This window comes from Poeciliopsis prolifica, unplaced genomic scaffold (assembly GCF_027474105.1).
Source record: "Poeciliopsis prolifica strain line A6 unplaced genomic scaffold, Auburn_PproV2 SCAFFOLD003, whole genome shotgun sequence".
NCBI classification, from domain to species: Eukaryota; Metazoa; Chordata; class Actinopteri; order Cyprinodontiformes; family Poeciliidae; genus Poeciliopsis; species Poeciliopsis prolifica.
In genome coordinates this window covers 12,595,760-12,621,913 of record NW_026562378.1, presented here as the reverse complement: position 1 = coordinate 12,621,913, position 26,154 = coordinate 12,595,760, and the positions used below count along the sequence as shown (strand labels likewise).

General features: G+C 38.2%; 2 protein-coding genes across 2 annotated transcripts in view; both read right to left on the bottom strand.

Moving 5' to 3' along the window:
* Positions 1-9,358, bottom strand: part of tex264a (testis expressed 264, ER-phagy receptor a) — a 67,424-nt gene extending 58,066 nt beyond the window's left edge. The window contains exon 1 of the mRNA XM_055027410.1: positions 8,797-9,358. Within this exon, the coding sequence (XP_054883385.1) occupies positions 8,797-9,054 (258 nt within the window). The 5' untranslated portion in view covers positions 9,055-9,358. The remainder of the gene's footprint in view (positions 1-8,796) is intronic.
* Positions 9,359-11,667: 2,309 nt separating this feature from the next.
* Positions 11,668-26,149, bottom strand: fancd2 (FA complementation group D2). Its single transcript, XM_055024247.1, has 44 exons — positions 26,001-26,149; positions 25,850-25,910; positions 24,566-24,700; positions 24,421-24,488; positions 24,237-24,343; positions 24,068-24,128; positions 23,809-23,861; positions 23,641-23,719; positions 23,424-23,548; positions 23,253-23,340; positions 22,208-22,312; positions 22,019-22,119; positions 21,812-21,923; positions 21,212-21,247; positions 20,836-20,982; positions 20,615-20,749; positions 19,996-20,127; positions 19,501-19,608; positions 19,311-19,420; positions 19,150-19,204; positions 18,890-19,009; positions 18,687-18,760; positions 18,233-18,382; positions 18,058-18,158; positions 17,844-17,959; positions 17,663-17,771; positions 17,464-17,556; positions 17,263-17,357; positions 17,031-17,186; positions 16,829-16,945; positions 16,442-16,570; positions 16,228-16,346; positions 16,005-16,115; positions 15,728-15,858; positions 15,546-15,645; positions 14,995-15,117; positions 14,750-14,843; positions 14,573-14,644; positions 14,038-14,076; positions 13,870-13,944; positions 13,592-13,666; positions 12,965-13,111; positions 12,781-12,885; positions 11,668-12,032 (listed from the first exon to the last, which is right to left on the bottom strand). Exons 2-44 carry the CDS (start codon positions 25,908-25,910, stop codon positions 11,961-11,963), a joined length of 4,341 nt encoding a protein of 1,446 aa, XP_054880222.1. The 5' UTR covers positions 26,001-26,149; the 3' UTR covers positions 11,668-11,960.
* Positions 26,150-26,154: the final 5 nt, after the last annotated feature.

Genomic DNA, 26,154 nt, shown 5'->3' with positions numbered 1-26,154 from the left:
GATGGCTATTTCTTGGCTAGTTGTATGATATTTCATTTTCACAGTGATAGATGTGTATGTTCAAAGCTTAGGGTACTGTTTTATTCACAACTTCATCCTTGTGAATAAAACACAACCCTTGGTCTTGGTATTCAATAATATTCTGAAGAAAAAAAAACTCAGAGGCTTTCACAGAACATCTGGACCTAAACTTAAATGAATTTACACAGGGACATATCTAATTTAATAATTAGGTTACACCTGACACTGTTTGTAACGGATTTTAATTAGGATTGTCGGATCAAAGGGACTGAACTGATGACTGTGTAACTTTCAAATGTTTGTTTTCCTTTTTTTGTGCATTTTGTTTGTCAAAGTGAAACATCCTCGTTGTTACAAATACTTCTGCAATATTTTTGCTAGAAAATGAGTTTAACTGATTTGCAGTCAACTTTCTTTTAACTAGGTTTTAAAAATGTTGCAGTTCTGACTCCAATTTTACTTCAATCCCCATTGCAGTAAAAATGACAGCTGAACATCCTATGCTGACTGTTTTCTTAGTGTGATTTTCTTCCACTCAGAGTGATTTATCTGCAGAGATTGTTCAGGATACCCGCCTCTCTCCTACATGGACGCATCAAGTGGATTGGCCTGTCAGCAAGGCTTCTGCACAGAGCTACTCTCTGTCAACACTGGTGGTCTTTGATAAGACACAACAGCAAGTATCCAAACACAGAGAGGGATAAAAACTGTCCTCCCACAGTCCTTCCCTCCCTATCTTATATCTCGCTTCATCTCCTGCTCTCCACTCAGATGGACTAGAGTGTGTTAGCCAAACCAGTAGTTCGCTAATGATATCATTCAGGCCTCTAGCTATCATTCACATCCCACACAGTGGCAAGTACAAACAGCCGCCCCGACTACATCTCATCTCTGCTTCCCTCTAGATAACACACCCCAGAGACAACAGACAATTAGGAGAGGGAGGAACATCACTCCGTGTATTTGACTTGTCTGGTCTTTTCGACCGCGGTTGTTTTGTTTGTCTGAAACGCTACAGCCACAAAAAGGCAGAAAAATGTTGGAGGCTGCTGTCCAAGCCGGCGGAGAAGTGTTTTACAAAAAGGCAGTGGGTGATTTAATTTTTCACAGGTAGCCGGGGGAATCCAACTGGGACTTGTGTGGCCCGAGTGAGCGGCAGAACGGGCTAAATAACGGGAAGGCTGTGGTGCTTTTACCTCAGTGACCAAACACTGATGTGTTATGTTTCTCAGCAAAGCTGTCAGAAAAACTGATTCATATAACAAGGCCTTTTAAGCACCTTAAAGAGAACAGTAAAGAAGAATGCATGAATACTGCATAAACTTTAAGGTGGCTCTACAACACAAATGAAACTATTTCCACTTCTTCCTAATTCCCTTAAGTCAAGTCTTCTGGGACTTGTTGGAAGAAAAGTCATTTTAAAAGCAATTCTTTGCTTCAGGCTGTTAATGTGCCTTCCGATAGATACACAGAAAAGAAATACATGGCAGAGAAACAAGTTATTATTAGGTGACAAATAATGAGGATTTATTCCCTTCATCCATTCTGCTCTCAGGCCAGCGTTGAGCTTGTACCTCTGCAACTTTAGGGCAGGTTAAGGAAGGCAGTGGTTAAAATACCAATAGAGTGCCATAGAAATAAGACTCATTTAAAAAACTACAAGTAACACCTGAAGACGGATTAGAAGTTTGGGAAATCCCAATTCTCTTTTAATCACACATCACCAAACATGTTCCGTTTACCAATATACAATTACAATTAATATATTGTCTCCTTCATGAGTCTAGGAAGTTTTTTAATAAATAAATGCAAATTAAGATATGTTATCAATTCATACACATGATGAAAAGACTTAAGATGCATTTTTCTTACCAAATCGAGGGGCTTTGACACCCTTTCTATATCCTCCTTGGTTTAACCTTGCTAGACCAGCACCACTGAGACAAACATATATGGTTATCGCTTCCTGAGTAAGAAAAATTGTTGTTTTTCTTCCACTGCATAATGTATCTCCTTTAGCTAAAAACACTCTTACCAAGGAGAGATGTAAATGCAAGCCCCAATATGTTTGATTCATGTGATAAGAGGAAGATGAATTTATGAGCTGTTGAAAAGGCAGAACATTAGTGTTTCCTCTGGAGCATTTTTCTACTGTTTGTCTTGGTCTGAGCTGTGTCTGTTCACAGTAGTTTTTATTTAAAGAATATACAAAAGCCAGCACATTTGAAATCAAGTTGCAGAGAGAAAAAAACTAATTAAAATACAGTGTTTATAGGTATAAAAGTTAACTGCATACTATTAAGATTGCGCAAAATTTATGTTTCAGTTTTGACTTCAATCCATTAAGATAAGCAGTCAGAGTCAGAGCTTTTCAAAGGAGACACTCTTTGCGCCATATTTTCAGAAAATGATTTTCTTTGCCTCCATGTTTGCAAATAAACAAGGAGGCTCATTTTATAATTGGCACACAAAACCAGTGATCCTGTTCATTTACCACATATTAAGTTAATGAACAAATAATGGCTTCAAATGAATGTGAAAATTAAATGAAAGCTTTTTCTAACTAAACATCAATATGCCATCATTATAAAATGGCCCTGAGAGTATCCAAATCAAATTACATCTCCTGTTATGCGGTGACATGCAGGCCCCAAATGCCCTGAAAGTCAAGATCCAGTGGAAGTCTATTTTTCTGTCTTGCTTTCACCAAGTACAGCTCGGTCCCTTTAGGCTGCGCTCAGACTGAGCTGGTAATTACACGTGGCATCCTGGGAGTTCTGGCATGTATAATTACTGGTGAAGATAAGCAGGCTGCTGGAGGCAGGACACAGTTTTCCCTCCGCCACAGCCGCGGAGATGGTTTACCACTTCTTGGCCAGCTGGACACCGTGGCACTCCTCCAGCCAGATGTCACAGAGCAGGGAGTTAATATGTGGGTGAATAAAATCTTCCGTGTCCTGACGGGCGTGCCTCGTTTCTGTGAGTCTCTTCCCCTTGTTTCCTGCTGTGTTCTCCCATGATGGATATTCTGCTTCAATAAGCTTAGCGTCACAGGCTCACAAGCGAAGGCTGATGATACGAGACTTTTAAATAGAGAAAAATACCATCTGATAAAATGCAACAAGATTTTTTTTTTTTAAACGAACCTATCTTTCTGATAAACTTACAGCAGCATCGGTATGTACTGTAACCGCACTGATAACTTTATTACTTAGACCCAGCTAGTTACAGGTTGCACCTACTGAAACGAGAACAGTGCGATTGGTGTTTTCCCCAAGTCTTGCACCCAGTTTAATACTTTTATCCAAAAGCCATCTTTACTATCACTGGTAGGCATATAAAAACATTGCTTTATTATAAACATAGCCTAGTGTGTGGGGAAGAAAAGGGCAACTCAAGCCAGCTGGCCTAGAAATATTCTGCAGTTTGGAAATCCTTCAAAGTTGCAAAAGGTTGTAGTGTGTAAACCAAAGATGTCCCACTCCTCTCTAATTAAGAAAATAGGGTTTTCAGTTTTAGTTAGCAAGCTATAAGTAACCTGTCTTTAAGGCCGCTGAATGCACGTTCCTTTAGAGTAGATAGCACAGCTGATTAATGAGGCAGCCAGAATAAACAGTAGAAAGTTCTTATCTCCTGCAATTTAGCAGGAGGATGTTTCATAATTTTGTCTAAGTGTTTGTGTAAAAATATACAGTGCAAAGTAAATGTCAATACTAAAATTTTTACTGCACTAATAATAAGGGTTATATTATTTCAACAAAAGTAGGAATTCGCAGAGAACCTTATCCCAGCCTTTGCCTACTCCGTACATATGAAAAAGGTGCTTTATTACAGGGAGAAATATATCGCCTGAGAACAGCTTGCATAACATTGACTTAAAAACCTGTGGGACTGCACTCCAGAGCATCAGTGTATTTATTTCTCATTTTATATCCAATTTTAAAAGTGGCACCTTCTTACCACGAGCCTCCCTTTCATGTTGCTGCTGTCGACAGACAAGCAGCGGTAAAATGGTAGTAAATTTTACCGGGGAGCGCAGGGATGCTCGGCGCTCTGATCTGAAATTCCGATTGATGAGCAGAATCACTCCAAGGCTCCCAAGGTGGGTGAGAATACTGCCATTTTTACACCACCATCCTCCGCAGGATTTCTACACCTTCCCTCGTTTCTCACTGCCACTCCCAAACACGTCTGTAAATTTCCACCTCGACCGTGTCATGAAGGGAACATGAGTGGCTCGGCATGAGAACAGTGGCTCAGCATGAGAATAGGCAGTCTGACGTATCCTCCGCAAAGATCATTTATAGTTTGAAAAAACCCCATCAACTCAGATATGCAGCCTGTTACTCCTACAAGATCAATGAAACGTGTGTGTCTGAATTTTACCTCTCTGTTACTTTATCAGTTTATTTTTTATGGTTCAAAGCCAGTCATCTGAACATTATGTGATGCACACACTTCATTTTCTTCTGGGAATTTCTTGCAGAGCACCAAACAGGCAAGACACATTAAGATTCTTCACTCCTTTTATTTCTGCAAGACAACAGAGCTAAAACTGAGAAACCACAAATTTGTTATTTGTCCTTAGTCTTGTGATTGCTTGACAAGTTAGCCAACCTACTATTTGTAAAACCTTCATGAAAAGGTGCTGTATCACAGCTGCAGGCCTTTATGGAAACACAAACAGCATGTGCGTGATCATAACAAGCAGGAGAGATAAGATGAATGCAATCTTTGCATCAGCATCACAACAGATCAGTAAACGAATCAAACCATTCTGGAACATCACAAAAAGCCACACATACACTCAAACGGATTCGGTCAGCGTATTAAAAGAACCCTCATTAATTGGTCAATGTGGGCTAGATATAATTCTTAATCTTCAGGACTGGCACCCATTAGCGTTCATCATACTCATTAAATAAGGACTTTACAACAACTGGAATAATAGATAATTGCAAATGAACTGCTGATAATCACATGGATCAAGAGTCAGACCTCAGATAATGACCACTGAATTAGGGCAGCAGTCATCAGCTACTTAGCCAAATTCAGTTTTATTTCGATAGGATGAAACTGGTTGATGAATGAGTCACATTTTCTTTGCCATTATAATAAATCACATTCAAAGATATATAGTTTGGAGGATGCTCCTGCTTCCTGCATAAACTCAACTAGAAATGCCAATGATGCCATCTAGTGTCCACGGGTCTCACAAGCTTGCAATTGTCAATTTAGAAAACAACAATGAGAGAATAAATGTGTGGCAAAATGTTTTTCTGCCATTCTTTGGGCGAAATGCTGTGTTAGTCTCGTAGCAACGAAGCACAGCAAATTGTAGCCCAAAAGTTCAAGTTTGGTTTAATCAGGCTATCACACAGTCAAGCAGGAGATCCTCAAAGGAGGATTTTAGAATACAACCAATACTTGAAACACAATCTTGCAGCTCCTTCTGGGCTGTTGATGGCCTCCATGCTGCCTCTCTCTTGACTCTTAATTTTTCTTTTTGATAAGATGGTACAATCAGTTGAATAGCCTGTAGGATAACATGAAAAGCCCACTTAAACAATGGTTTCCAGCATGCTCAATGATGCAACGTGATTTGTATTAAAATTAACTTCTGAAAAATATAAAATAAATCTGTTATGTTATTGTTGCTTCAAATGTCCTCTAGTTATTGATGACTCTCATGTGTAAAATGCCACTTGGACAACTTCACTTTATTCAAGTTCACTAGACCTGATGGAAGATGAAACCTCAAGTAAATGTTGAACCTCTTTTCCAAGAAATATTTGATAGCTTAAATCTTACAAAGTGAATGTCAAATCAAAGGTAGAAAAGCTTTTTTTTGTTTGTTTTTTTACAAACACTAGGGTTCAGAACATGGTTGGTGAGTGGAAAACAGTCTGTCTTTAAACTCAATGTAAATATTTTCTAAAATTAAACTATGTATATTAGTTAGTACAGAAATTTTACTGATTTGAGATTTCAACAAGATGGCATAGTGGCAAAACAGTTACAGTTTCTAAATCTAACAATCTCTCAAGATGCATTTTGATCGTATTTGCTCAACTTTGAGAAGCATGGATGAAAATCAAAATCTTTAGGGGAGAATTAGAGTTCAGCAACATAAAACCATCAATTACTGTAAGGAAAGAATTTCATCTCCAAGCCAAAGCTCCGCTCCATCGAACCTCTCAGTTTCACTTTGTTTTTGTTGTAGGTGGTGAGTGTTTTGACAGTTACAAAACAAACTAAAGGGAACATCATGTAATTAAGGTGTTAGACGTTTCATCAACTTTAATCCCTGAGACATTGCTTAAACCAGCAATAACATGCAGAAGTGTTATACAATCAGATTTATGCAACGGTAATATACACAGAAAGCTGTGAAAGCTTTTGCTGCTTGGCCTCCCAGACTAGACAGTCCATGTAAAGGATCATTTACCCTCAAAGGAACAAAAAAGTCATGAGGACGGCATCGTCCTCCAGCTCTCCAAAAACAGCAGAAAACCTTTCTGAGCTTGAATTGCCTCAGTTTTCCACTGGAATGACTCACGGCTTTTCGTCGGCAGTCTGACAAAAAGCCGTGACTTAAAAACAGGACAGAGAGCTGGTGGGTGTTAGCAGAAAAACAAACACCGTCTGGTCAGTGTGCCACAGTCTCTGAAGATCACAAACTTAAGGCTTGGCGTCGGTAGCTGAGCCTGAATAAACATTTCCAGTCAGACTCTGAACCGATCCGTCTGTCGATTGTCCACAGAACAGACTGACCGGTTGGCTGTTTGGACAAATGTCTTCAATTTCCCATGTTGTCCACCATATGATCTCGCCCTCCCAGCTATAAAAAAAAACAAAAACTAATGACTCATGCTTCTTAAAGTATAAAAGTTGTCTCTAGTTATTCTTTCCTTTTCAGTCAGCTGTTTATTGTTTAGGTGGACGCTCCTCCCACATCAGCCAGGATGTCAGACATGTTCGTCAAACCAGCAGCTGTTGTGAGGACATTGCTTGTTGACCAAAAACACAACTAGTGAAGACAGAGGGAAACAACCACAGACCGCAGCTGTGCAAAACCTGTTACACCTGTACAGCAAGAATCAAAACGCCCAAAACACTGTTCAGGGATCACTTAATTGACCATATTTCATGTTCTCATTCATTTGAAGTCTTGCTTTCATTTTTAAGCTAAGAGACAGGCACGTTGCAGAAAAAGCCTGGAGCTGCAGATGAGCTTATGAGAGGAGAAAAAAACAAAAAATACCAACACTGCAACGTGGCAAATGAACAGCTGACTGCTTTCCTCATGCAGGCCCAGTTCTGTAAAAAGACAGCCTGCACATTATTCCCTTGAGCAATACACACACACAACATCTCTTTTTATGTTTGCACTGTTCACTACACAGACACAATACTTTTTAATTATTAAAAAAAATACATATTGTTACAATTAAATGGGTAGTCGATGACAAACAGATTTGAACTCTTTCCACAATTTTATTTCAGAAAACCCTTTAAGACACAGAAAGTATCTATTTTAAAGTTGTTCAGTAATTATGGATAACTTCAATTTGCAGTTTTAGATTGTGGATATGTTTTGCATACTAAAGTGTACCAGCTTCAGCACATAGTAACTTCAGGAAGCATGTAAGCAATTAACTTTGGCTTAGAATATACAACATGTAAAAGGCATGGAAAAAAAAGACCAATGTCTTTAAAATTAAAATCGAAAATCCAGAAAATGCTACTATAATAGTGCTGTCGTGCTTAACGTCATTGAACTTGTTTTATTCCCACTTTGGTTCTTAAATTATTAGCGAGGGATTTTCTCACAGATTACTCAGAGCTTTGTCTATTGAATTATGTATTCCTTACAACATTATAAAAAATTACTTATTAGATTTTTATGACCACATTTTTCTTCATGACAGTACAATTAAATACAAGAAAGTTTGCCTGATTTTTTTTATTAACGGAAAAAAACTTACATTTATGTAAATGTGGCACTAATTATTTTTTTCAATTTTCTTTTATCTCCCCTTTGATAAATTCGTTTATTTTGTGAAACAAGTTCCTAAATACCTTGTATAAAGTTAGGTTTTTTAAATGTCTAAAATAAATGAATCTATAACAACAATTCAAGAAAGTTTTATTGAACATACTAAAGTTTTTTTATTATTATTGAAGATTCACACGATTAAGGTGTTTTCTCCACTATCATGCACTTTGATAACATATCTTTCATCTAAATTTAAAAACCTGTACGTTTGTGACAAAACCTTGGAGTTGTGAAGAATAGGAACAATCTGCTGAACAATCTTTGTACTATGTGTCCTTAGAAAATAAAACTTGAATTTGGTATGGAAGCCCAAAAACAAAAATACCAATTCTCTTGACATTTCTGACAATATACCTCACTCAAATATCAAACTGAGGGTTTAACCTAAGTTGTGATTTCTGTGACCACTAGATATTTTGACATTTGATTTTTTTTTTTTTTTTTAGAATATGAGCATGAATATTGATGTAGATATTTGTTGATGTGTATGCACAATCCATCTAAAATCCAAAACTTGTTGAATGGACATGCCAGTTCTCAAATGATGCAACTTCCTGAACACCAACTTTCTGACTTTTGTCCAGGTCAAACAGACCACAACTTTACCACCTTATCAGCACGCAGAGTACACTGTGTTTTACAGTTATGTCATGGGGTCAAGTACAGTTAAAATGCAGTGCATGGGCTCCAAGGCCCTGGGGGTGCGGGGGTCTCACCTTTTTGGGGTCATCATAGAAAATCCCGATGGATCTGAGGTTGGGGCCGATGCTGTAGGTCTCCGTGAAGGCTGCGCCGCAGTCCTTGTAAGCGCCCTGCTTGAACTTGTAGGCGATAGTGACATTCCGAATCGGAGGGGCTCCCGTTTTAATGACCACCTCCGTAAGGAGCCCCGAGTACACCAGCAGCCCACCGACCGTCAGCGCCAAACACAGCAGGAGGAAGACAATCAGGAGCAGCAGAACTGAATCGGACATGGTGCAGCTGAAGTCAGTCAGGGAAAATCTGAGCCGTTCCCTCCGGACACACGGTGATAGAGGCCGTCCAAGTAACCCGGAGAAGCGCTGTTGTTTCCGTTGAAAACGACAGTGGAGACTGTTGCTAGCGTACAAACAAAACAGAAAGCTAAAGCTCTGCGCTGGAAGTCTGGAAGGACCGTTCGGTGAAGGTACTTCCCCAAACAGTGAAGCACGCTTCCCGGATGGACCATTGTGCCAGTTCAGGAGGGGAGAGCCGCTAATATAAGAATCATAAAGCTAATTTCTCCTCTAAACTTCCACCAATAAAACACAAAGGATGTATACTAGTCAGAGAAAAACCTGTAACTCTCGTAGGTAAAATGAATTACTATACAGAAAGACGACACCAAAAGTTCTAACAGCAGAGAACAGCAGAGAACCCCCCCTATTTGACTGATCATGGTTCAACCCAGCCGGTCTTTAGGGAAAGAGCTGTGAAAAGCCACAGAATTGAGTTTTTTACTACAAAGGATTTGTCAAATATTTATGTGATAATTTGAATAAAAATGTAAATAATAATTAAAAAATAATAAAATAAAATAATAATGATAATTTAATAAATGTTTTCGGTATGCATATATTTGGATAGACATATAAAATGATCACAATGTGATTTATTAAATACCGAATTAAGTTAAATGTATAATGAAATTGAAAAATATTTGATTTATCCTAAAGGGAAATTAAATGCTGTAACTCATATCCAAGTATCTTCAAAGAGTCGCTGTGGACAGTGATGCTGCGGGATCTCCGGTAGCAGTCAGTCTTCCAACGAATCGGACTAGGCCTCTTAATGAAGACAGTTTCGTAACTGTCATGACATTCCTGGGCAGCGGAGACTATATCTCACAGGAGCCTGTTCTAAAACCTGTAAGTTTGTGACAAAACCTTGGAGTTGTGATGAATGGGAATAAGCTTGTAATTCTTTAATTCTCTGCTGAACAATCTTTCTACTATGTGTCCTCAGAAAATAAAACTTGAATTTGGTATGGAATTTGTTTTTCAGTATTGTACAAAAATCCATACAGATGCACAACATCCAAATTAAAACTTTTTATTATATTTACAGATTAGATATTTATTACTGTATTCATTATTTTACATTTGTGTGCTACAGTTGTTCATAAAATCACTGCACCTGTCAGCATGTTTTTGTCAAATAGATCCCAATATTTTATAGGTTTACTTGCGCAGGAGTTTAGCTGAGGATCAGTCATCTTGTTGCACTTCTGACTGATCAAATTACTCAAGATTGTAATTAAGTGATTTCTGATTTTACTTAGAGATCTAATGTGATGAATACTAATGAATACAAATTACCACCTCACTATTGAGAATTATTTCTCCCGATAAATAAAACAACAGCAGGATGTGCTGCAACACATAGATTAGGTAGATCTTCTTTCAAAATAAAATTAAGTAGCAATAAATAACTTGATCAGAAATTTTAAGTGATAGACTGAATTTTATTAATACACAATTTTTATTTAAATGATCACATACTATAAAATTTAACATCATGATAAACGACATTAGCATTGTTACATACTTTTACAATGAAATCAGGAAACATTTGCCACCATTGTGCTAAAAGGTGTCTGTACTGCTTTATTTTCTGTTTTTTATATATTTATAACTTAAATCTCGTCAAAGACCAAAGTGGAACCAAAATAAAGCCCCTTGTTTATGTGGCAAAAAACTTGGTGAGTAAAGCTGATTATGATTCTGATTAAAGACATTTTGGACCAGAATTTTAAGTGCGTCCTCATTCAAGAGTCAGCAATCCACCTCTACTTGTGTTTGATTTTCCAGCTCAAGGGCTCAACAATTTAAAAGTCCAAAACAACTCGGAACAGCATGTTAATACTGTTATGAAGCTGTTCTTTTCGTCAGGTTCCAAGTAGGTCGACTCCAATTGTGCCAACTACTTATCTCATTCAGGACCCTTTAATACCTGCCCTTTTTAATTTTCTCACTTGATTAAAAGTTTTAACATGATCAGAATCAAAACTACTTAAAGTTAAAACTTTGCTTACTATATTGAAATAGCTTCATGTGTAATTGCTCTTTTTGACAAAATGTATAAAAATATGTTAGGTCATGTTAATCAAGACTGCTCAGTTTCAAAGGAAATAATAGTATGATATAGTTTGGAAGTTAAGTAGACATAAGAGACACCAAATGTATCAAGTCAGAATACACTTGAATATGCTTTTAATGTTTATGTGTATTATAGTTCACAGGTACCCCACCCAATTTGTTTATAATAAGTTCATTCTTTATTGTAGTTTGTTCATTCCTTCAGAACTTGATTTTGTGTCCGTCTCCTACCTTGATCCTTGGTACTGATATTTCTTATATGTCACTGAACGCAACTGTTCACCTGTGTTCCTCAAACGTGCCTTTTTTGCGAGGCAGTGCGCAAAAAGTTGCCTTTTTGTGTAAAGGTAAATAAAAACCTTTTTTATACGCAAAGACAACTCTGGACGTCATCTATGCCTGATCCCAGCAACATAGATGTATTTACATTAAACATTTGAAACAAACAACGTAAGCAGAATTATTGTGATCAAAGTAATCTATTATTTATTGGCTGACAAATAGAAGATTTTATTCACAACATACAGAAATAGTCCTTTATGAGGCACGTTAAGATACAAAAATACATACCCTAAATCCTTTAAAGCGTCCAGTATTTTGTATTTTTTTTGCCTAAATGTAAGCAAACTATGATTAAATATTGGCCAATTAGCATTTAATAGAATAAAAATTTCTATTAAATTTATTAAACACAGAAAAAAAGATTAATCTGTAAATTTAATTTTTTTCAAATGAAATAAAACAAAAGTTTACATATTTAAGTTTTAATCGGAATCTTCTGTGCTGTGCACCATTCTGCTGATCCTACTGATTTCCTCAGAATCACCTTCCTGGTCCTGCAGAGATAAAAACCACAATATTTATTTAAAAGACATAATTTAGTTCAGCGTTCAAACTTTCAAGTAGAGCAGCAATTCCATAGAGCGAATCTTGACTTCTGTGAAAACAGTTAGCTTTCAAGTCAACTTCAGAAGTTCTCATATAGAGGTTGCTGCCCTCTAGAGTCTAAGCTGTCTGTCAGCAGGACTCATTTACACTTCTACACGTATGCAATTTTGATGTCTCAAAGAATTTTACAAAAGTTCAAACGTTTTTCATTTTAAAGTGAACAAACTTATCCCCAACACAGCTTAAGAAAACAGTTCCTTGTCATAGTTAAGTTTTTGAGATTTTTAGTTCTCATCATGTTTTGCAGATTGTTTACATGGCTGCAGCTCCACTCAGTTAAATTGTGACCATTTCTCAATTGGTTCAAACAGAAAGAACTACCATTCTTGATTTCAGATTATGAGAGCAAGATTACACGTGCATGTAATATAGGTCCTTAGTTGTCACTATGATGTTTTACACTCAATACATTATTATTTTGTTTACCATTTCCTGATATTTCTTTTAATAAGCTCAAAACTCCTGCACATTTTTCATTTCAAATGCCTTGCTTTTCCAGACCCACATTTTACCATAATTTTGTTTGAATTTAAATACAAAAGTTTACAGTGTATTTTTTGGAAATATCACTACAGTCCCCAGGCGTTACGGATGGATGACAGTTGGTCTGAATCCATTTCTTTAAAAGGCAAGTACCTCATCATCTGACTGTTCCTGTGGTGGCGGTAATTCCTGATTCCCCTGCTCCTCTTCATCGTCGTCATCACTCCCTTGTGATCTCTGAGAAAGAATCTCTTCACCCTGCAAGGTGCATCACATGATTCTTTTGGAGTTCGCAAATCAAAAGCCACTGTCAGAGAAAAGTTAAACCGTGTGTAACCTTTAGGTTCCTATTCTTCAGGTTTCCCATCCAGAAGGCCTCCTGGCAGTTGTTGAGTGTCAGCATGGCCTTCACTCTGTACACAAACAGCTCCAGGCTCTTTTTCACAGCTGGCACATGGTTAGTTAGGCTGGTGTCCTGGTGAATCTGAAAAACAAAAACATTCAGATACCATGAGGATAAGAAATTTACATGCACTAAACATGGACATGAATGTCAATAACTCTGGGCTCGTCATTTATTTTAACTACTCCTTTTTCCAGCTCTCTCACAGCATCAAATTTATACATGTATCCAAATTAATATTTCACAAATTATCCTGAAAGGGTTGTAAAAGAAAAAGCAAAACAAAAAAAGCATTTAGTAAAGCAATTGTTTGAAAACAAGACAATTCTAAATCAAAGTAATTTATTAAAAATAAGTCAGTTTCTGATATTTATCTCCAGGATGAGTATATCTACATTTTCTAAACGATCCTGAAAGGCCAACTGTTGTTGTTATATGGTTATTATGGGAGCTTTTCTTGAAGTATTTATGAGGTTTTCTGCTGCCAGTTTTGCAACATGTTGCATCATAGAATGAAAATGAATACACAGGATGAGTAAGAAGAGATAAAGCTGTTGCTACCTTGGAATGTCCACACATGTGGTGGAGCTGTCGGGTGCTAAGCTGGAAGGTCTTCAGCAAACTCTGGACATCCTCCTTTAAAATACAATTTATACGCAGTATTTATATGCACAGTATTTATCAGCTTTTGTAAAGCAATAGCGGAAACAATGCACCTATAAATCAACTTGAGATGTTCAATAACCTGAAAATCTTTTGACACATTTCGCTACACTTATTAACATATGTTTTTTGAAAAACTTTTTGAACAAAATGCAATGAGGTCTGTTTTTGGTTACCTTGTGCCTCTTGAAACTGTAGTCTAGCAGCGGCATTCCCAACTTCAGAAAAGACTCCAGAAAAAGTCGTCCATACTGGCAAAAGCAACCATGTTTTTGGTTAACAAAGTAACAGCAGCAGAGGAACTAAATACACTAACCACCAGAAAGCAAAGAAAGCTAACTCACCTTTAAGGACACATTAAGCACTGGCCTGGAATCAAACACCTACAAGATGATTAAAGGACAAAAACTTTTATGTCTACTAATGTATGAGAACAATTAGAAAGAACTAGATTTCACTTGGAAGAGTCAATTCACATTTGAACGTTAAAATATGGAAACATGACAATTTGAGTGAAGAGTTAAAGTTTGTTCCAGTCAGTGTCACCATAAATTATGTTAACAAAATTTTTATTGATGTTTTATTATTAGTGAGTATTTTTTTCTTTCAGGGTGGACTAATTAAACAATATGTAACTGCAATAATCTTTAAAAATAAGACCTGCCAATTTATAAAACTTGCTAAGGTACATATTATTATGTATAACTTAGAATCTCTATATTTTGTAGAAAGTTTTGAAGAAAGCTTAAGTTAGAATCAAACCTGTACACATGGTTCTTTAATTCATTGAAACCAAATCCCCAAAATGCCTATAAAGAGCTTATCTGAACACTTGAGTGAAGATGAACAGGTTATGAAGCCATGAACAGATAAGTTCACCTTCACCAGGTTGACTAGGATGTGAAAGTCTCTGACAGCCAGGTTCCATGTCAGCAGCTTCTCACTCTGAACCTAAAAGATTCACACAGATGCTCTCCACCTTACTCTTCAAATCACAAGAAAGCCTGACAGATGTCACAAACAGGAGCGCAGACAGCGCTGCACCAGGAGTCTGACCTCAGAGCTGTCGCTCATTTTACCAGCAGGAATCCTCCTGGCAGCTTTCTCCAGCTCGGCCATCAAAACTTTGTAGAAAACCAGGAAGGTTTGTCTTCAGAATACAAAAAAATGTAGTCATTTTAGATTTTTACAAATATTGGTAAATAAACTGATTACAGTTTTATGGGCGTGTCGCCTGGTGCTCTAAAGTGCTGCTGTAACTAAAGAAGCAGAGAAGATAACAATTGAGAAATGACGTTTACCTGTTCAGAGTGGGCCAGGAAGCAGAGCTTTCATCTTTGGATGTGTTGATCAGCTCGGTGATTCCTTCTCCGGCTATTTCCTCCACTGCCTTCAAAACGTCGTCGACATGCTCAAGGTAGATGCTGAAGAGAGTGAAAAAATATACAATCCATTGAAGAAAGGTCACAAAATACATGAAAAATAGGAGTGTGTTCAGAAAGAATGTAACCTTCTTGTAACTATCTCGTGTGAGCTATTAGTTTTAGTTCTGTGTGGCATTCACAAAGCAGGTCACACTAAATACATGCAGACGAAAACAGTGCCTTTGAGAGAAAATTAGATATTTTTAAAATAAGATTGTAATTTACCTTTTTTCAGTTACAAACACTCAAGATGCAGTGACAACATCACAGAAACTAATTTATTCTGTGCTGAATATGTTGTGTGTCTTTAAGATGATTTTCATGAAAATTAGATGCAAGGCAAAAAAAAACAGCACATGTAACTATAAGCAGCTATTCTCTCTGGTGAGCCTCCATGTTGAGCATTTCTGTGTGTGATGCATACCCACCTAAGGAGTGTGTGAAGTGCCTCATTGAATTTGCTGCCTCGCTCTTTCTCTCCGCTCGCTGTCACCCAACTTTGGTTCAGGAAACGGCGCGCCAGGGAAGCTGCAATGCAAAAACGGGGCCAGTTTCATTATATTTTGCTGGATGGTGGAGTGGAAGATTTATGTCCAGATGTCAGCCTCACCAGTCTGCTCTCTATAAGCACCAGGGTTTCCTCCCTTCTCTGAAACAGTTGATAGAAGCTGGGAGAGACACAGAGCTGTGCTCAGGCTCGGCATCGTGCTGCGAAAGTTCAGCAGGTACTCAAAACTGTGCCTAGAAGAGCAGGAATAAATGTTAGGCAACACAGCACTGTGATCCCTAATATTTACAAAAAAAAAACAAGGATCTTAAATCCTAAATAAAAACCAGTCAAAGTGCAGAATCTGGTGTATCATCTGGTTTAGAAAATTGGAACCCACTTGACAAGCTGCTCCATGGTCAGTTCAGGACCTCCTTCTTTAAGTCGTCCAGCTAAAACTCCTAGAGCTTTCTTCAACAAGCTCCGCTGTCCTGGCTGGCTGAATCCAGACCTGACAGGTCCCAATTATAGAACAGCTCAACAAACCAACAAAAGGCAGACACAATGCGCTGCCGACACAGAGCCGACACAGTTCCTGGATTTAGGACCCAACATTCACTCACCAACTGAAGGTGGTGTTAATGACCTGCAGGAGCAGCTGGTAACCTGATGACATTACCTGGTGCTCCTCCACATCTGTTGAAGGTCCGTCCACAATGCCATTGTTCTCAGACAGCAGAGTCTGTAATTGCACAAATGCATTCAATAAGATTTTAAATTAAAAATAAGATTGAAACCAAATCCCCAAAATGCAAGGACTATTCAGGGATTCTGTACCTGAAAATGATTATGGCAGTTTTCCAGATGTGAACAGAGGGTAGGCAACAGCTGGACACAGTAGGAGGCAATGTCTTTTGTACTCCTCTGTTGCAGATGCGAGAATCCCACAGTTTTATCTGCCCTCATCTACAAAAATAAAATGTTTTTGTTCATGCAGCTTTATAGATTTTCACCTTGATCAATGTTTCTTCTAAAACGGTAGAGAACTGGAGACTGAATCCCTGTTAGCCCTCCTTAGCACTATACTCAGTGAAGAAAGTTTTCTCTTTCTATGCCTTCTGCAATTATTTTTGGCCAGAAAAAGTTCTCCCTTTTGTTACCTTTAAATAGTTTGTGAACATGTAGCTGTCCTCTTTATTATCATGTTGTATTATCAGTCTGTACCTTGAGGAACGGAGCTCTCTTTGCCGGAGCGGCAGTGAGACTGAACTCCAGTTTATGCTGCATATCCTCCAGCAGGAAGACCAGCTCAGTGGGGCCCAACACGACCTCTTCTTGAACCTCAGTAATTTAAGTAATATACGGGTGTTTTAGGGTAAATGCAATTAAGCCAAAGCAGGATCACATCAATTATTCATAACCTTACCTTAGTGTGGAGCTCTGAGTCCAGCAGTGAGCGTGACAACAACCCACACTGCAGAACACTGAGCACCTCCATGTCCAGCTCTCTGAAAAACGGCCTGTAAGCTGTCAAACTGACACCGAGCCGGTTCTCTTTTTCCTTCTCCTTTTCCGGTTGCTCCTGCAGAACATTTCATTTTTACATCTGCATGTTTATATTTGCTTTAAACAGAATTGTATTCATTTACAGCTGTCACCTGCTGAGTTTCATCCGCTTCAGTCGCCTCCTCAGGATGAGAGACACCTTCTGGGGCATTCTTACCAGGAGCCTTTCGCTTTTTCCCCGTTCCATCTAAGTAGCACATGACAGTTAAACAACTACAATCTAAAATAGTAGATTAAGCATAACTACAAAGAAACAAAGAATATATTAAGAACCCAACAAGGCAAAGAACTACCTTTCTTTCCCTTATTGACAGGAACACCGAAACTAATCCCATCTGTAGATTCTCCATCAAAGTTTGAAACAGGAGGCATGTAACCGGGAGTTCCTGAAAGCAGGAGAAAAAAACTAGGACTAATTGGAGTTGGGGGGAGTGGGATTATAAATCAGTCATTGGAAAAACAAACAAACAAACAAACAAAGCAAAAAAACACCTGCGAGAGCCCTCTCCAACAGCGTCTGCAGAAAAGTGATGTTCTGCAGGCGAGTCATCACCTTCATCTTCATCTCCGTTTCTTTCTGTTTGCAGAATGCATTCACGACCTGCGAAAACAAACTTCAGTCACATCAGTGTCTTTAAAACACTCATCCTTTTTGTTTTTAAGCTGCAGTTACCTCTCTGAACCAGTTGATCGTGTGAAAGAGCAAAGTACAGATGAACTCCTTCTCAGCTTTTGACATGCTGTCAACTTTGTCCACGACATCCATGTTTGTCAGGATCAGAGGACATCCTGTGATGCAGAAAATGTAAACATGCAGAAAAAAATTGCTTTAAAACTGAGGAAGATTTAAAGAAAAACAGAAAAAACTTGCTTCTCAGTATTCTCACCCACGAGAGCATCGATCTCTTCTAGATCTCCCTGATGCCGTTTCTCTTCACAAAGCCTCAATAGGCGGAAAAAGGGAGACAAACAGAGAGGGGACACCCGCCTGCAAAAAACACAGAACATTAACAGTCATGGTTACACCTACATATAAATAACCCGTTTCACAAAGCCACTGACTTTTGTTGCTTCTGTTTCCCAATTTGAGATTGCTGCTCTCCTTTATTTTGTGTTTCTTTGGCCAGCAGAGGCAACAGGTTGATGGCGATACCTCCCTGACTCTCATCCTCCTCAAGGTTGTACATGGCACAGGCTGGAAAGATAAAAGATCTGCAACGAAGAACAGAACATGAACTGAATGGGTTAGAGAAAGAGACAATGAATGAATCACTCCACTTTTAGAGAAAGTCGGAATAGGATGTGGAAATTAGAAGGTTAGGAAATAAAAATATTTTTCCATAAAGTATTTTCTTTTCCCATGCCTATCCTAACCCAGAAAATTCACATTTTATACTTCAGGATAAAGTTACAGTTCTGCAAAAATTACTTTAATCAAAATATCAATTGAAACTGTGCAAATTATGTAAATCATTTACAATCAAAATTCTTTTTTTTTTTCATTTTGAGCACTAACCCTGTTATATCTGGTCCAAGGTCCACTACAAAGTCATCCTGGAAGTCATCCAGGACACTCATTCCAATCATTTCCTGTCAAAACATTGTAAACAATGGACATAAAATACTTGTTTGTGAGATTGCTTAATCTTAATTAGAATTTTTTTATCTTAAAAATTTTTGAAAGTAGAAGTTTTACTAGGGGAAATTCCTGAGACATACTTCCACTTGTGGGTCCAGTGCAGAACTCCAGATCAGGTTGGCCAGTTCATCGTAGTACAGAGCCGCTGCCTCAGGAGAGCTGTCACTGCTCGACTTCACCAGCTCCAGCAGAGCCGTCACCTGCAAGAGAGACAAAAGAAATGCAAAAATGAGAAACATTACATAACTATATGTATAATAAACTGAGACCATATTATAAAGCCATTAATTCAGACACACTTATGGTTTAGTCAATGCTCAGAGGAATGCTGCTGTCTTACCTGTCTTAATGTTTCCTGGGAAAGTGAGCTGCTCTGTGATTCCTTTCCTTTAGGCCTGAAATGAAGGAGTGGATAGAGAGCAATGTAGAACATGTGAGATAAAACAAAAACTTTCACAAAACACGAATTAAATAAAACTTAAAGTTCATATGAAGTATCACCTGGAGGCTCCCATGCTGCCGACAATCATCACAGCGCCAATGATGCCTATACGTTTGTACTTCGGGACGGTGCTGGAGAGCTGCTTACGGATCACTATGTGCATGTCGTCCTGCAGGAAGAGACGAATGGATTGGTGGAAAAGGGTAGATACAGATACGCTCTGATATGTAAGAGCCCATGAATAAGCACCTGGATGTGAGATCCTTGCTGCTGCTGCCCAAATGCCAGTCTGCTCAGAAGGTGGAAGAGTCTTCTGATCTGCTGTGGTGTGAGATTGTCCATGTAGTCCAAGATCCCCTGAGTCAAACACACTGACCGGTTAAAATCCAGTCCAACACATGAACAACTTTAATGAGCAGCAAAATTGTCAAGTAGGGAAGTGTTTATTTCCATGACATCCGTCATGTTCATGCAGCACATTCTTCACAAAAGCCACCAAAAAATATCTCAATTTTCAACTAAACGGAAATAAAAATCAACAGTGTCCTTTCAAAAAAGAATCAGTTGTAATAACATAAAATATAGGTTCAATTTGCAAGATGTTGTCCACTGCATTGGACAATGTTAAAAGTTAAATTAAACATTTGGGGTGTTTTTTCCAAACACTTCATATTTTTTTCATTTTTATATTTATAGTGAAAGAACAATTTTTATTTTTTTTCCACATGGGGCACATCAATGTACCTTTACAAAAACAGCATAGAGAGCCATTTCTGAGGGTTTTTCCATTACAAGACTGCAGAGCAGCTCCAGGGCCACATCTACCTCCCCACTGACACCACTGCACACATGGGTCACAAGAGAGCCAACAACCTCCTGTAAAACAACACAAGGCAGATTTAAATCACTCTGAGCTGCTTCCAGATTCCTCAGTAATTTGCAACCCATTTAATATTGACTTGTTGAATTTTACCCCTTCCTGTCTTTATGTCCCACTTTGGAACAACAGTTTTCAAAACTCTTTGTAATTTACCTTTGTCAAATTATTTTAATAAATTTCAATGAAGATAAATAGGTTCAAATCCCACATATGAAATTTTTAAACTTTATACAATTGATTAAAAATAGTATAATTGGTTCTAGTCTTATTAGAATACTAGGATCCCTTCAAACCATAAAAACTGTAAATGACCTCCTTTTACCAAATAATGTATCTCGGAATCATATTTTCTTACATTACACTATAAGTCGTATTTAAAACACTACTTAAAATTGTCTGCTACAAAAACTGGTACAAAACAACCAACACTTCTCTGAGGCTTTGAAATCTAAAATACAGAAATGCACTGATTAACAACCCCACCTGCTGGCAGTAAGAGTCAAATGCAGTGAAAGAATGGCGGTACATTTGCCCACCAAAAGGCACCACACAGGGATCAGGGGAGCGCACTAAACTCTGAGCAAGAGCCAGGATGGAAGGGAAGTATCCTCGCATGACCTGTAAATATAACAATTATAGAGTAAAAATGCTGCCGGATGGTACTGCTGCTCTGCAGAGGCGTGTGTGTTTCCAGACTGAGCCACCTGAGAGTAATCCCTGAAGGTTTTCTGCAGCAGAGCCTCCTGCATGAGTCCAGTCCTCACTTTGAGCTTCAGAACTCTCTCGGCGCCCCGGCGACTCTGGTTAGCGTTGGTGCAGTGCAGGATGAAGAGCACCAGCAGATCTAAAACCTGATGACATCACTTACTGATGAACAAATCCAAACTCAACACACAACATTAGCATCACAGCAACAGGTGTAGACTTTAACAACATCCCGCGTCTGACAGATATCAGTGACGAGTCCAAGAAAATGTATATGATTGACAAAATAGTAACTTAAAACATGCAACAAGATGTTTACAAATGGTAAAAACATGCAAGGGTTTCCCAGATGAGAACAGACTCCACTGCACTCACCTTGTGGTCTTCAACATCATCCACCGACTCGATTGCCTGGAGATGAAACAAAAAAGTAAAGTCAACAGCACTAAAGGTTAAGAAAGGCAGCTGTTACTAACCTAGGTAAATAAAATAGAATAAATAAAAAATCTTACAACCCCATTAATAAAGGACTCACATTTTAATATATTCACTTTTCCCTAACATTGTTTGTCTTTGCTTTTCTGCCATTTGTGCATTTAATCATCCAACCATGTCTGCTTATGCCTGAAGGACCCCACAGGCATATCTCCAGCAGCCATTGGTGGAGAGGCAGGGTCCACTCTGGAAAGGTCTCCAGTCCATCGCAGGGCAACACAGAGACACACAGAATAAACAACCACGCATGCACACACTCACTCCTTTTGGAAATGTAACCTCTTGACTTGGGGGAAGTCAAGAGTACCTGTGGAGAACTGCTGGGAACATGCAAACATGCATAAAGACCTCAGCCTGAAATTTTGACCCCTTGCACTAACAAGTGAAAAGACCCTCACCACAGTGTGGCCATCTGTTTATTTTTTATTTTTTTAAAAAGGTTGTTTAGAAATGTGTTTTCCTCCCAGATTATTTACTAACCTTGAGCCAAGCCTCAGAAATAGTTTTCTGAAACCGGACTGCTGACTTGATGCAGTCAAGGACCAACGTAACGCTGTCCTGACTGTTGCCAGAAGCAGCTTTAGAAGCAGATCTAAAGCAAAACACATAAGCAGGAACTTCCTGAGCATTTCTAAACAAACATTTTGACATCAATCTGTAGCAGAGCTGAACCCAGTAGTTTCTCACCCTGCTGATGATTTGCTTTTCATGCGGATCTGTGAGGCCTGGAGCACTGGAGGAAGAACGCACTGCTCCAGTTCCAGCTTTTGACGCAGATTACTCACCACCTGACAGACAGACAGACAAACACGTGCTTTCACAACAATTAACACCAAAGAAAAACTGAAATGATATGCATATGACTTGATGTCTGACTTCATATGCATTCGCAGCTGAGACAGAATGCAGGATGAACTTCACCACAACGGGTAGGTCTTCCAGCTGGACAGCGGCGAGTGTGGCCATAACCGCCTCTCGGACCTGAGAAGAGAACAGTAACCGGTCAGGGTGCAGTGATGTGTATGGAGAAGATTAAAGCTGTACGGCACAGGTCAAATTTATTGATTCTGATATGGACTGATAGCACAGAATGACCTCAATTTGTTATTCAAAATGTCCTCTCATTTCAAAGACTGCATAATGCTAAAAACTTTAACGAGGTTCCCAAGCTCGAGGAAAGATAGGACAGAACATTACAGATCATCCATCATATTCCTCAGTGCACATGGCGAGATTTTCCAGTTGCTTATCTCTTGTTTTAAAGCAGACCCACCTGCAGACACTAAAATAGAAGTTTTAGTTGATTATAACCGAAGCAAGCAACTCCTGTTCAACCCCCAGTAGAGTTTAGCAAAGTCTACATACAACCATAATATATAGTTCCTAAAAGTTCTGGTTAATTCAAAGACTTTAAAAAATTTAATTGCATTAATTGTAACAAGTGTGTTTGTAAATATGTGCCAGCCAATCAGCCAGAGATCAGGATCAGAAATTTTCTCTTAACCAGCTCTGGTCTGTAAGTTGCACTTCAAATAATCAAAACTAAAAAAATCCCAAAAAAATTTTGGTTTATGGTCTATCATTGCATTAACCCACAAAGTACATTTTGAAGCACTTTTTTTTAGCTAAAAAAATAATAGAGGTTAAGAACATTCACTTATGGTGTATGTATAAGGATAATTTTACAGTCGGTTCATTTACTGTTGGACTCAAAAATGCTGACTTTTATTTTTCTTATAACCTGCAGCACATCTTTTCCTGCCACAGACCTTAGAAAATAAAACAATGAATTTAACAGGCAATTACTCAAAGAAAGATAAAGATCAGCCTCAGCTAGAAAAATCCTAAACAGTGCATCCTCTGCAAGAATGTATTTCAAATTTCTGTAGTGAATTTAAAACAACATTATCAGGCTCTGTACCTCCGTCAGTAATGAGGACGAGAGGTTTAGACTGGAGAGGGCATCCAGGATGGGAACCGTTAACTGAGTGTTCTCCTGAAGCAAAGAACTGAAAAGAAAAGAGATGAGAAAACCTCCAAACTGCAGGCTGACAGCAATAGTAACAAAACTCTAGTGTCAGACAGTCCGTACTTGAGCTCCCTGGCTATGTCATTGTGCTGAGAGTCTTCCAGTATCTCAGGTAAGCTGGTGATGATGTCACGCTGCACCTCAACTGGTGCTACTGACACCAACTCCATCAGCTTCGCAGCAAGTTCCTACAACATAGGAGAAATAAACACATTACCACCTCCATAAAATACACAATTGCAAACAGAACAATAAGTCAAATAAATGATAAATATATCACCTTTGTGTCCACGACTCTGTCCAGCCATTTCAGCTGGTTAATAATCATACGAGGAATATTGAGTCCTCCATCCACAGTGCTGTGATTCACAAAACAAATCCAAACAGGTGATGAAAGAACTGCGAGAAAGAGATGAAGGATTTTCAGATGAACATGTGAAGTACTGACCCATCGCACATAAATTCAGGGAGTTTCTCAAGTAAGGTGCTGATTATCAAAGTCTGCAAGAAAATGTGCAAGCCATTAGAAATTCAGGAAAACAAATCTTAGAGAAAGGAGTTTTATCTAACAGTGTGACATCCTCGTGAAACAAATATTGTTGTTTTTTTTAATATATTGTTATATATATATTTATTGTTATATATATTATGTATATATTGTTTTTATTTATTAATGTTGTTAAAGGCAAAACACAAATAAATAAAACCTGCAGCATTTCGATCCCCAATAACATTCTGATGAGGCTTTCCTGGAATGAGCTGACAGATCTGCAGCAAAGACAAAGACTTGGTTACACAATTCAAACAGAAGCAATTGGACCCCAGAAAGCTGCTGAGTGTACTGTTCACTTCCCAGAAAGTTAGCATATCCATTACCTCACGTCTCCTTCAGATGATTGTGGGATACATGGAAGAAGGCAGTTCCTGAACCTCTCCGGGTTCTCAATGTAAGCCTCCAAATCCGCTATAAACTCCTTCAGGATCTAAATCAATTACGAAGTGAGTGAATGTGAGCAGCAGTAGCAAATGAGGAAAAGTTATGTGCTGGTATTGTACTTACATCAGGATATCTGGGGCTTTTCTGCAGCTGCTGCTGTATTCGCTTCTGGAAAACCACCTGATCAACAGCTAAAAAACAGAACATTTAAGCAAACATTATACTTCATAAAGTTAATTCAAAAGTTTTTACACTAGTATGTATTTACCGATCTCATGCGACTCGCCATTATGTTTCAAGCTGACACCGGCTTTTCTTACAAAAGTGACAAAAACAGTTTCACTTGCTTCCTCTGAGGCAGCCTCTTTAGGCTGCCGACCACTGTTGCGACTCTTCTTTGCCTCTGTAGACAAAAAAAAAAAAAGTACACATTAAATAACACAGTTAACCAGACGACAAAATATGAAAACTACAGAAGATAAACAACTGCATGAAAAATATGTCAGTAACAAAATACCTTCTACTACCATTCAAAATAAATATGTGTATCTCGTTACACACATTTAACGAGATATGTGTTAAATATGAATATAATTTTTTTACAGTAGATCCTAGATGATAAAAAAAAAGTCTGCACAGCTTCTGGTTTTTGTCTCTAAGTGTTATTGGTTTGTCCATGTGTGCAGGCCATAAAACATACTTATCTATTTAGGAAAGAGATGTAAGGCAAACTGTACCTTCTCTGCTGAGAAATATACATGATTTACAGTATGGAAGTTGCTCCCACCCTTCCCACCAAATATAAAAAAAAAAAAAAAAAAAACAGTTCACTAATGACAAAATAAACAACAAAAAAGACACATTCCTTCACGATTTTAGACATCTGGCAGTTTCAAAATACTTCTGCGCAGTCTGTCAGTAATTCAGAGCATTTTCACAGTCCTTTAGAGTTTTCTCTAAAGGATTGAGAACCTAATTTTTTATCATTTAAATATCAATAAACATATTCTTATCAAACAATATGTCGTGCTGTACTTATTTACCATTTCCCCTGATGTGAGTGGTAGGAACCATAATATCTGGTCCACTCTAGTTTGTTATAGTTTTAGATAATTTAAAGATTTTAATTATTGCTATGATGATAGCAATTTAAGAGTAGGTGAGTGAATATTTTCATACCGGTATTTTCTCTTTTAGATCAACAGCATGGTTTCTGGTCTTTCCGATTTTGAACAGTAGTTAAGAGAAGCAGGAAGACAGGAAGGGAGAGTGACGAACTGAACAAAATACATACACAAAAAGCCTTTTGTAGGGTTTTTATAAGAATTGTTTGGGTATTTACAACTATTACACTTATGGGTTTTTTTTTAATCAAAAATATTTATTGAAGTGGAATGTCTTTCCCCATTACTGAATAAATGGACCTAAAGGTTGGATCGTCTCCAAATATTTCCATTGTGAGTTAATGCAGTTGCAAGAACAACACCTGATAATTCAGAGGTAAGATTGAGAAAGCTAGCATCTGATCACTGGGGATTTACGTGAAACTTACTTGTGGCGGCGGTTGTTCCCGCTACTTTTTCCACAGAGGAGTGTCGCTTTTTGCGCATCATCTGTTATGTTACAAAAGAAAAGAAGGATTAGGTGTTAAAAGCTGTTGAAGCATCTTCGGTAAATCACGACAGCTAAACACCGCGACTTACGTTCAACACTTCGGACTTTGTCCCAAATCACAATAGAAACTAAACGTTATAAGAAGTTTCTTGTTTTAGCAGACCCTGTAACTGAAACTAAAAATAATACTTTTCCACAAAACGACGTCAAGAGACAAGCAGCGCAACGATGTTGCAAAACAAA

Coding starts and splice junctions, on each gene's coding strand:
- fancd2 (XM_055024247.1), bottom strand. CDS start 25,910: ATGATGCGCAAAAAGCGACACTCCTCTGTGGAAAAAGTAGCGGGAACA. Junction 22,120..22,207: donor CAGCTGCGAATGCATATGAA/GTCAGACATCAA, acceptor TCTGTCTGTCAG/GTGGTGAGTAATCTGCGTCA. Junction 13,667..13,869: donor ACAGTTTCAAGAGGCACAAG/GTAACCAAAAAC, acceptor TGTATTTTAAAG/GAGGATGTCCAGAGTTTGCT.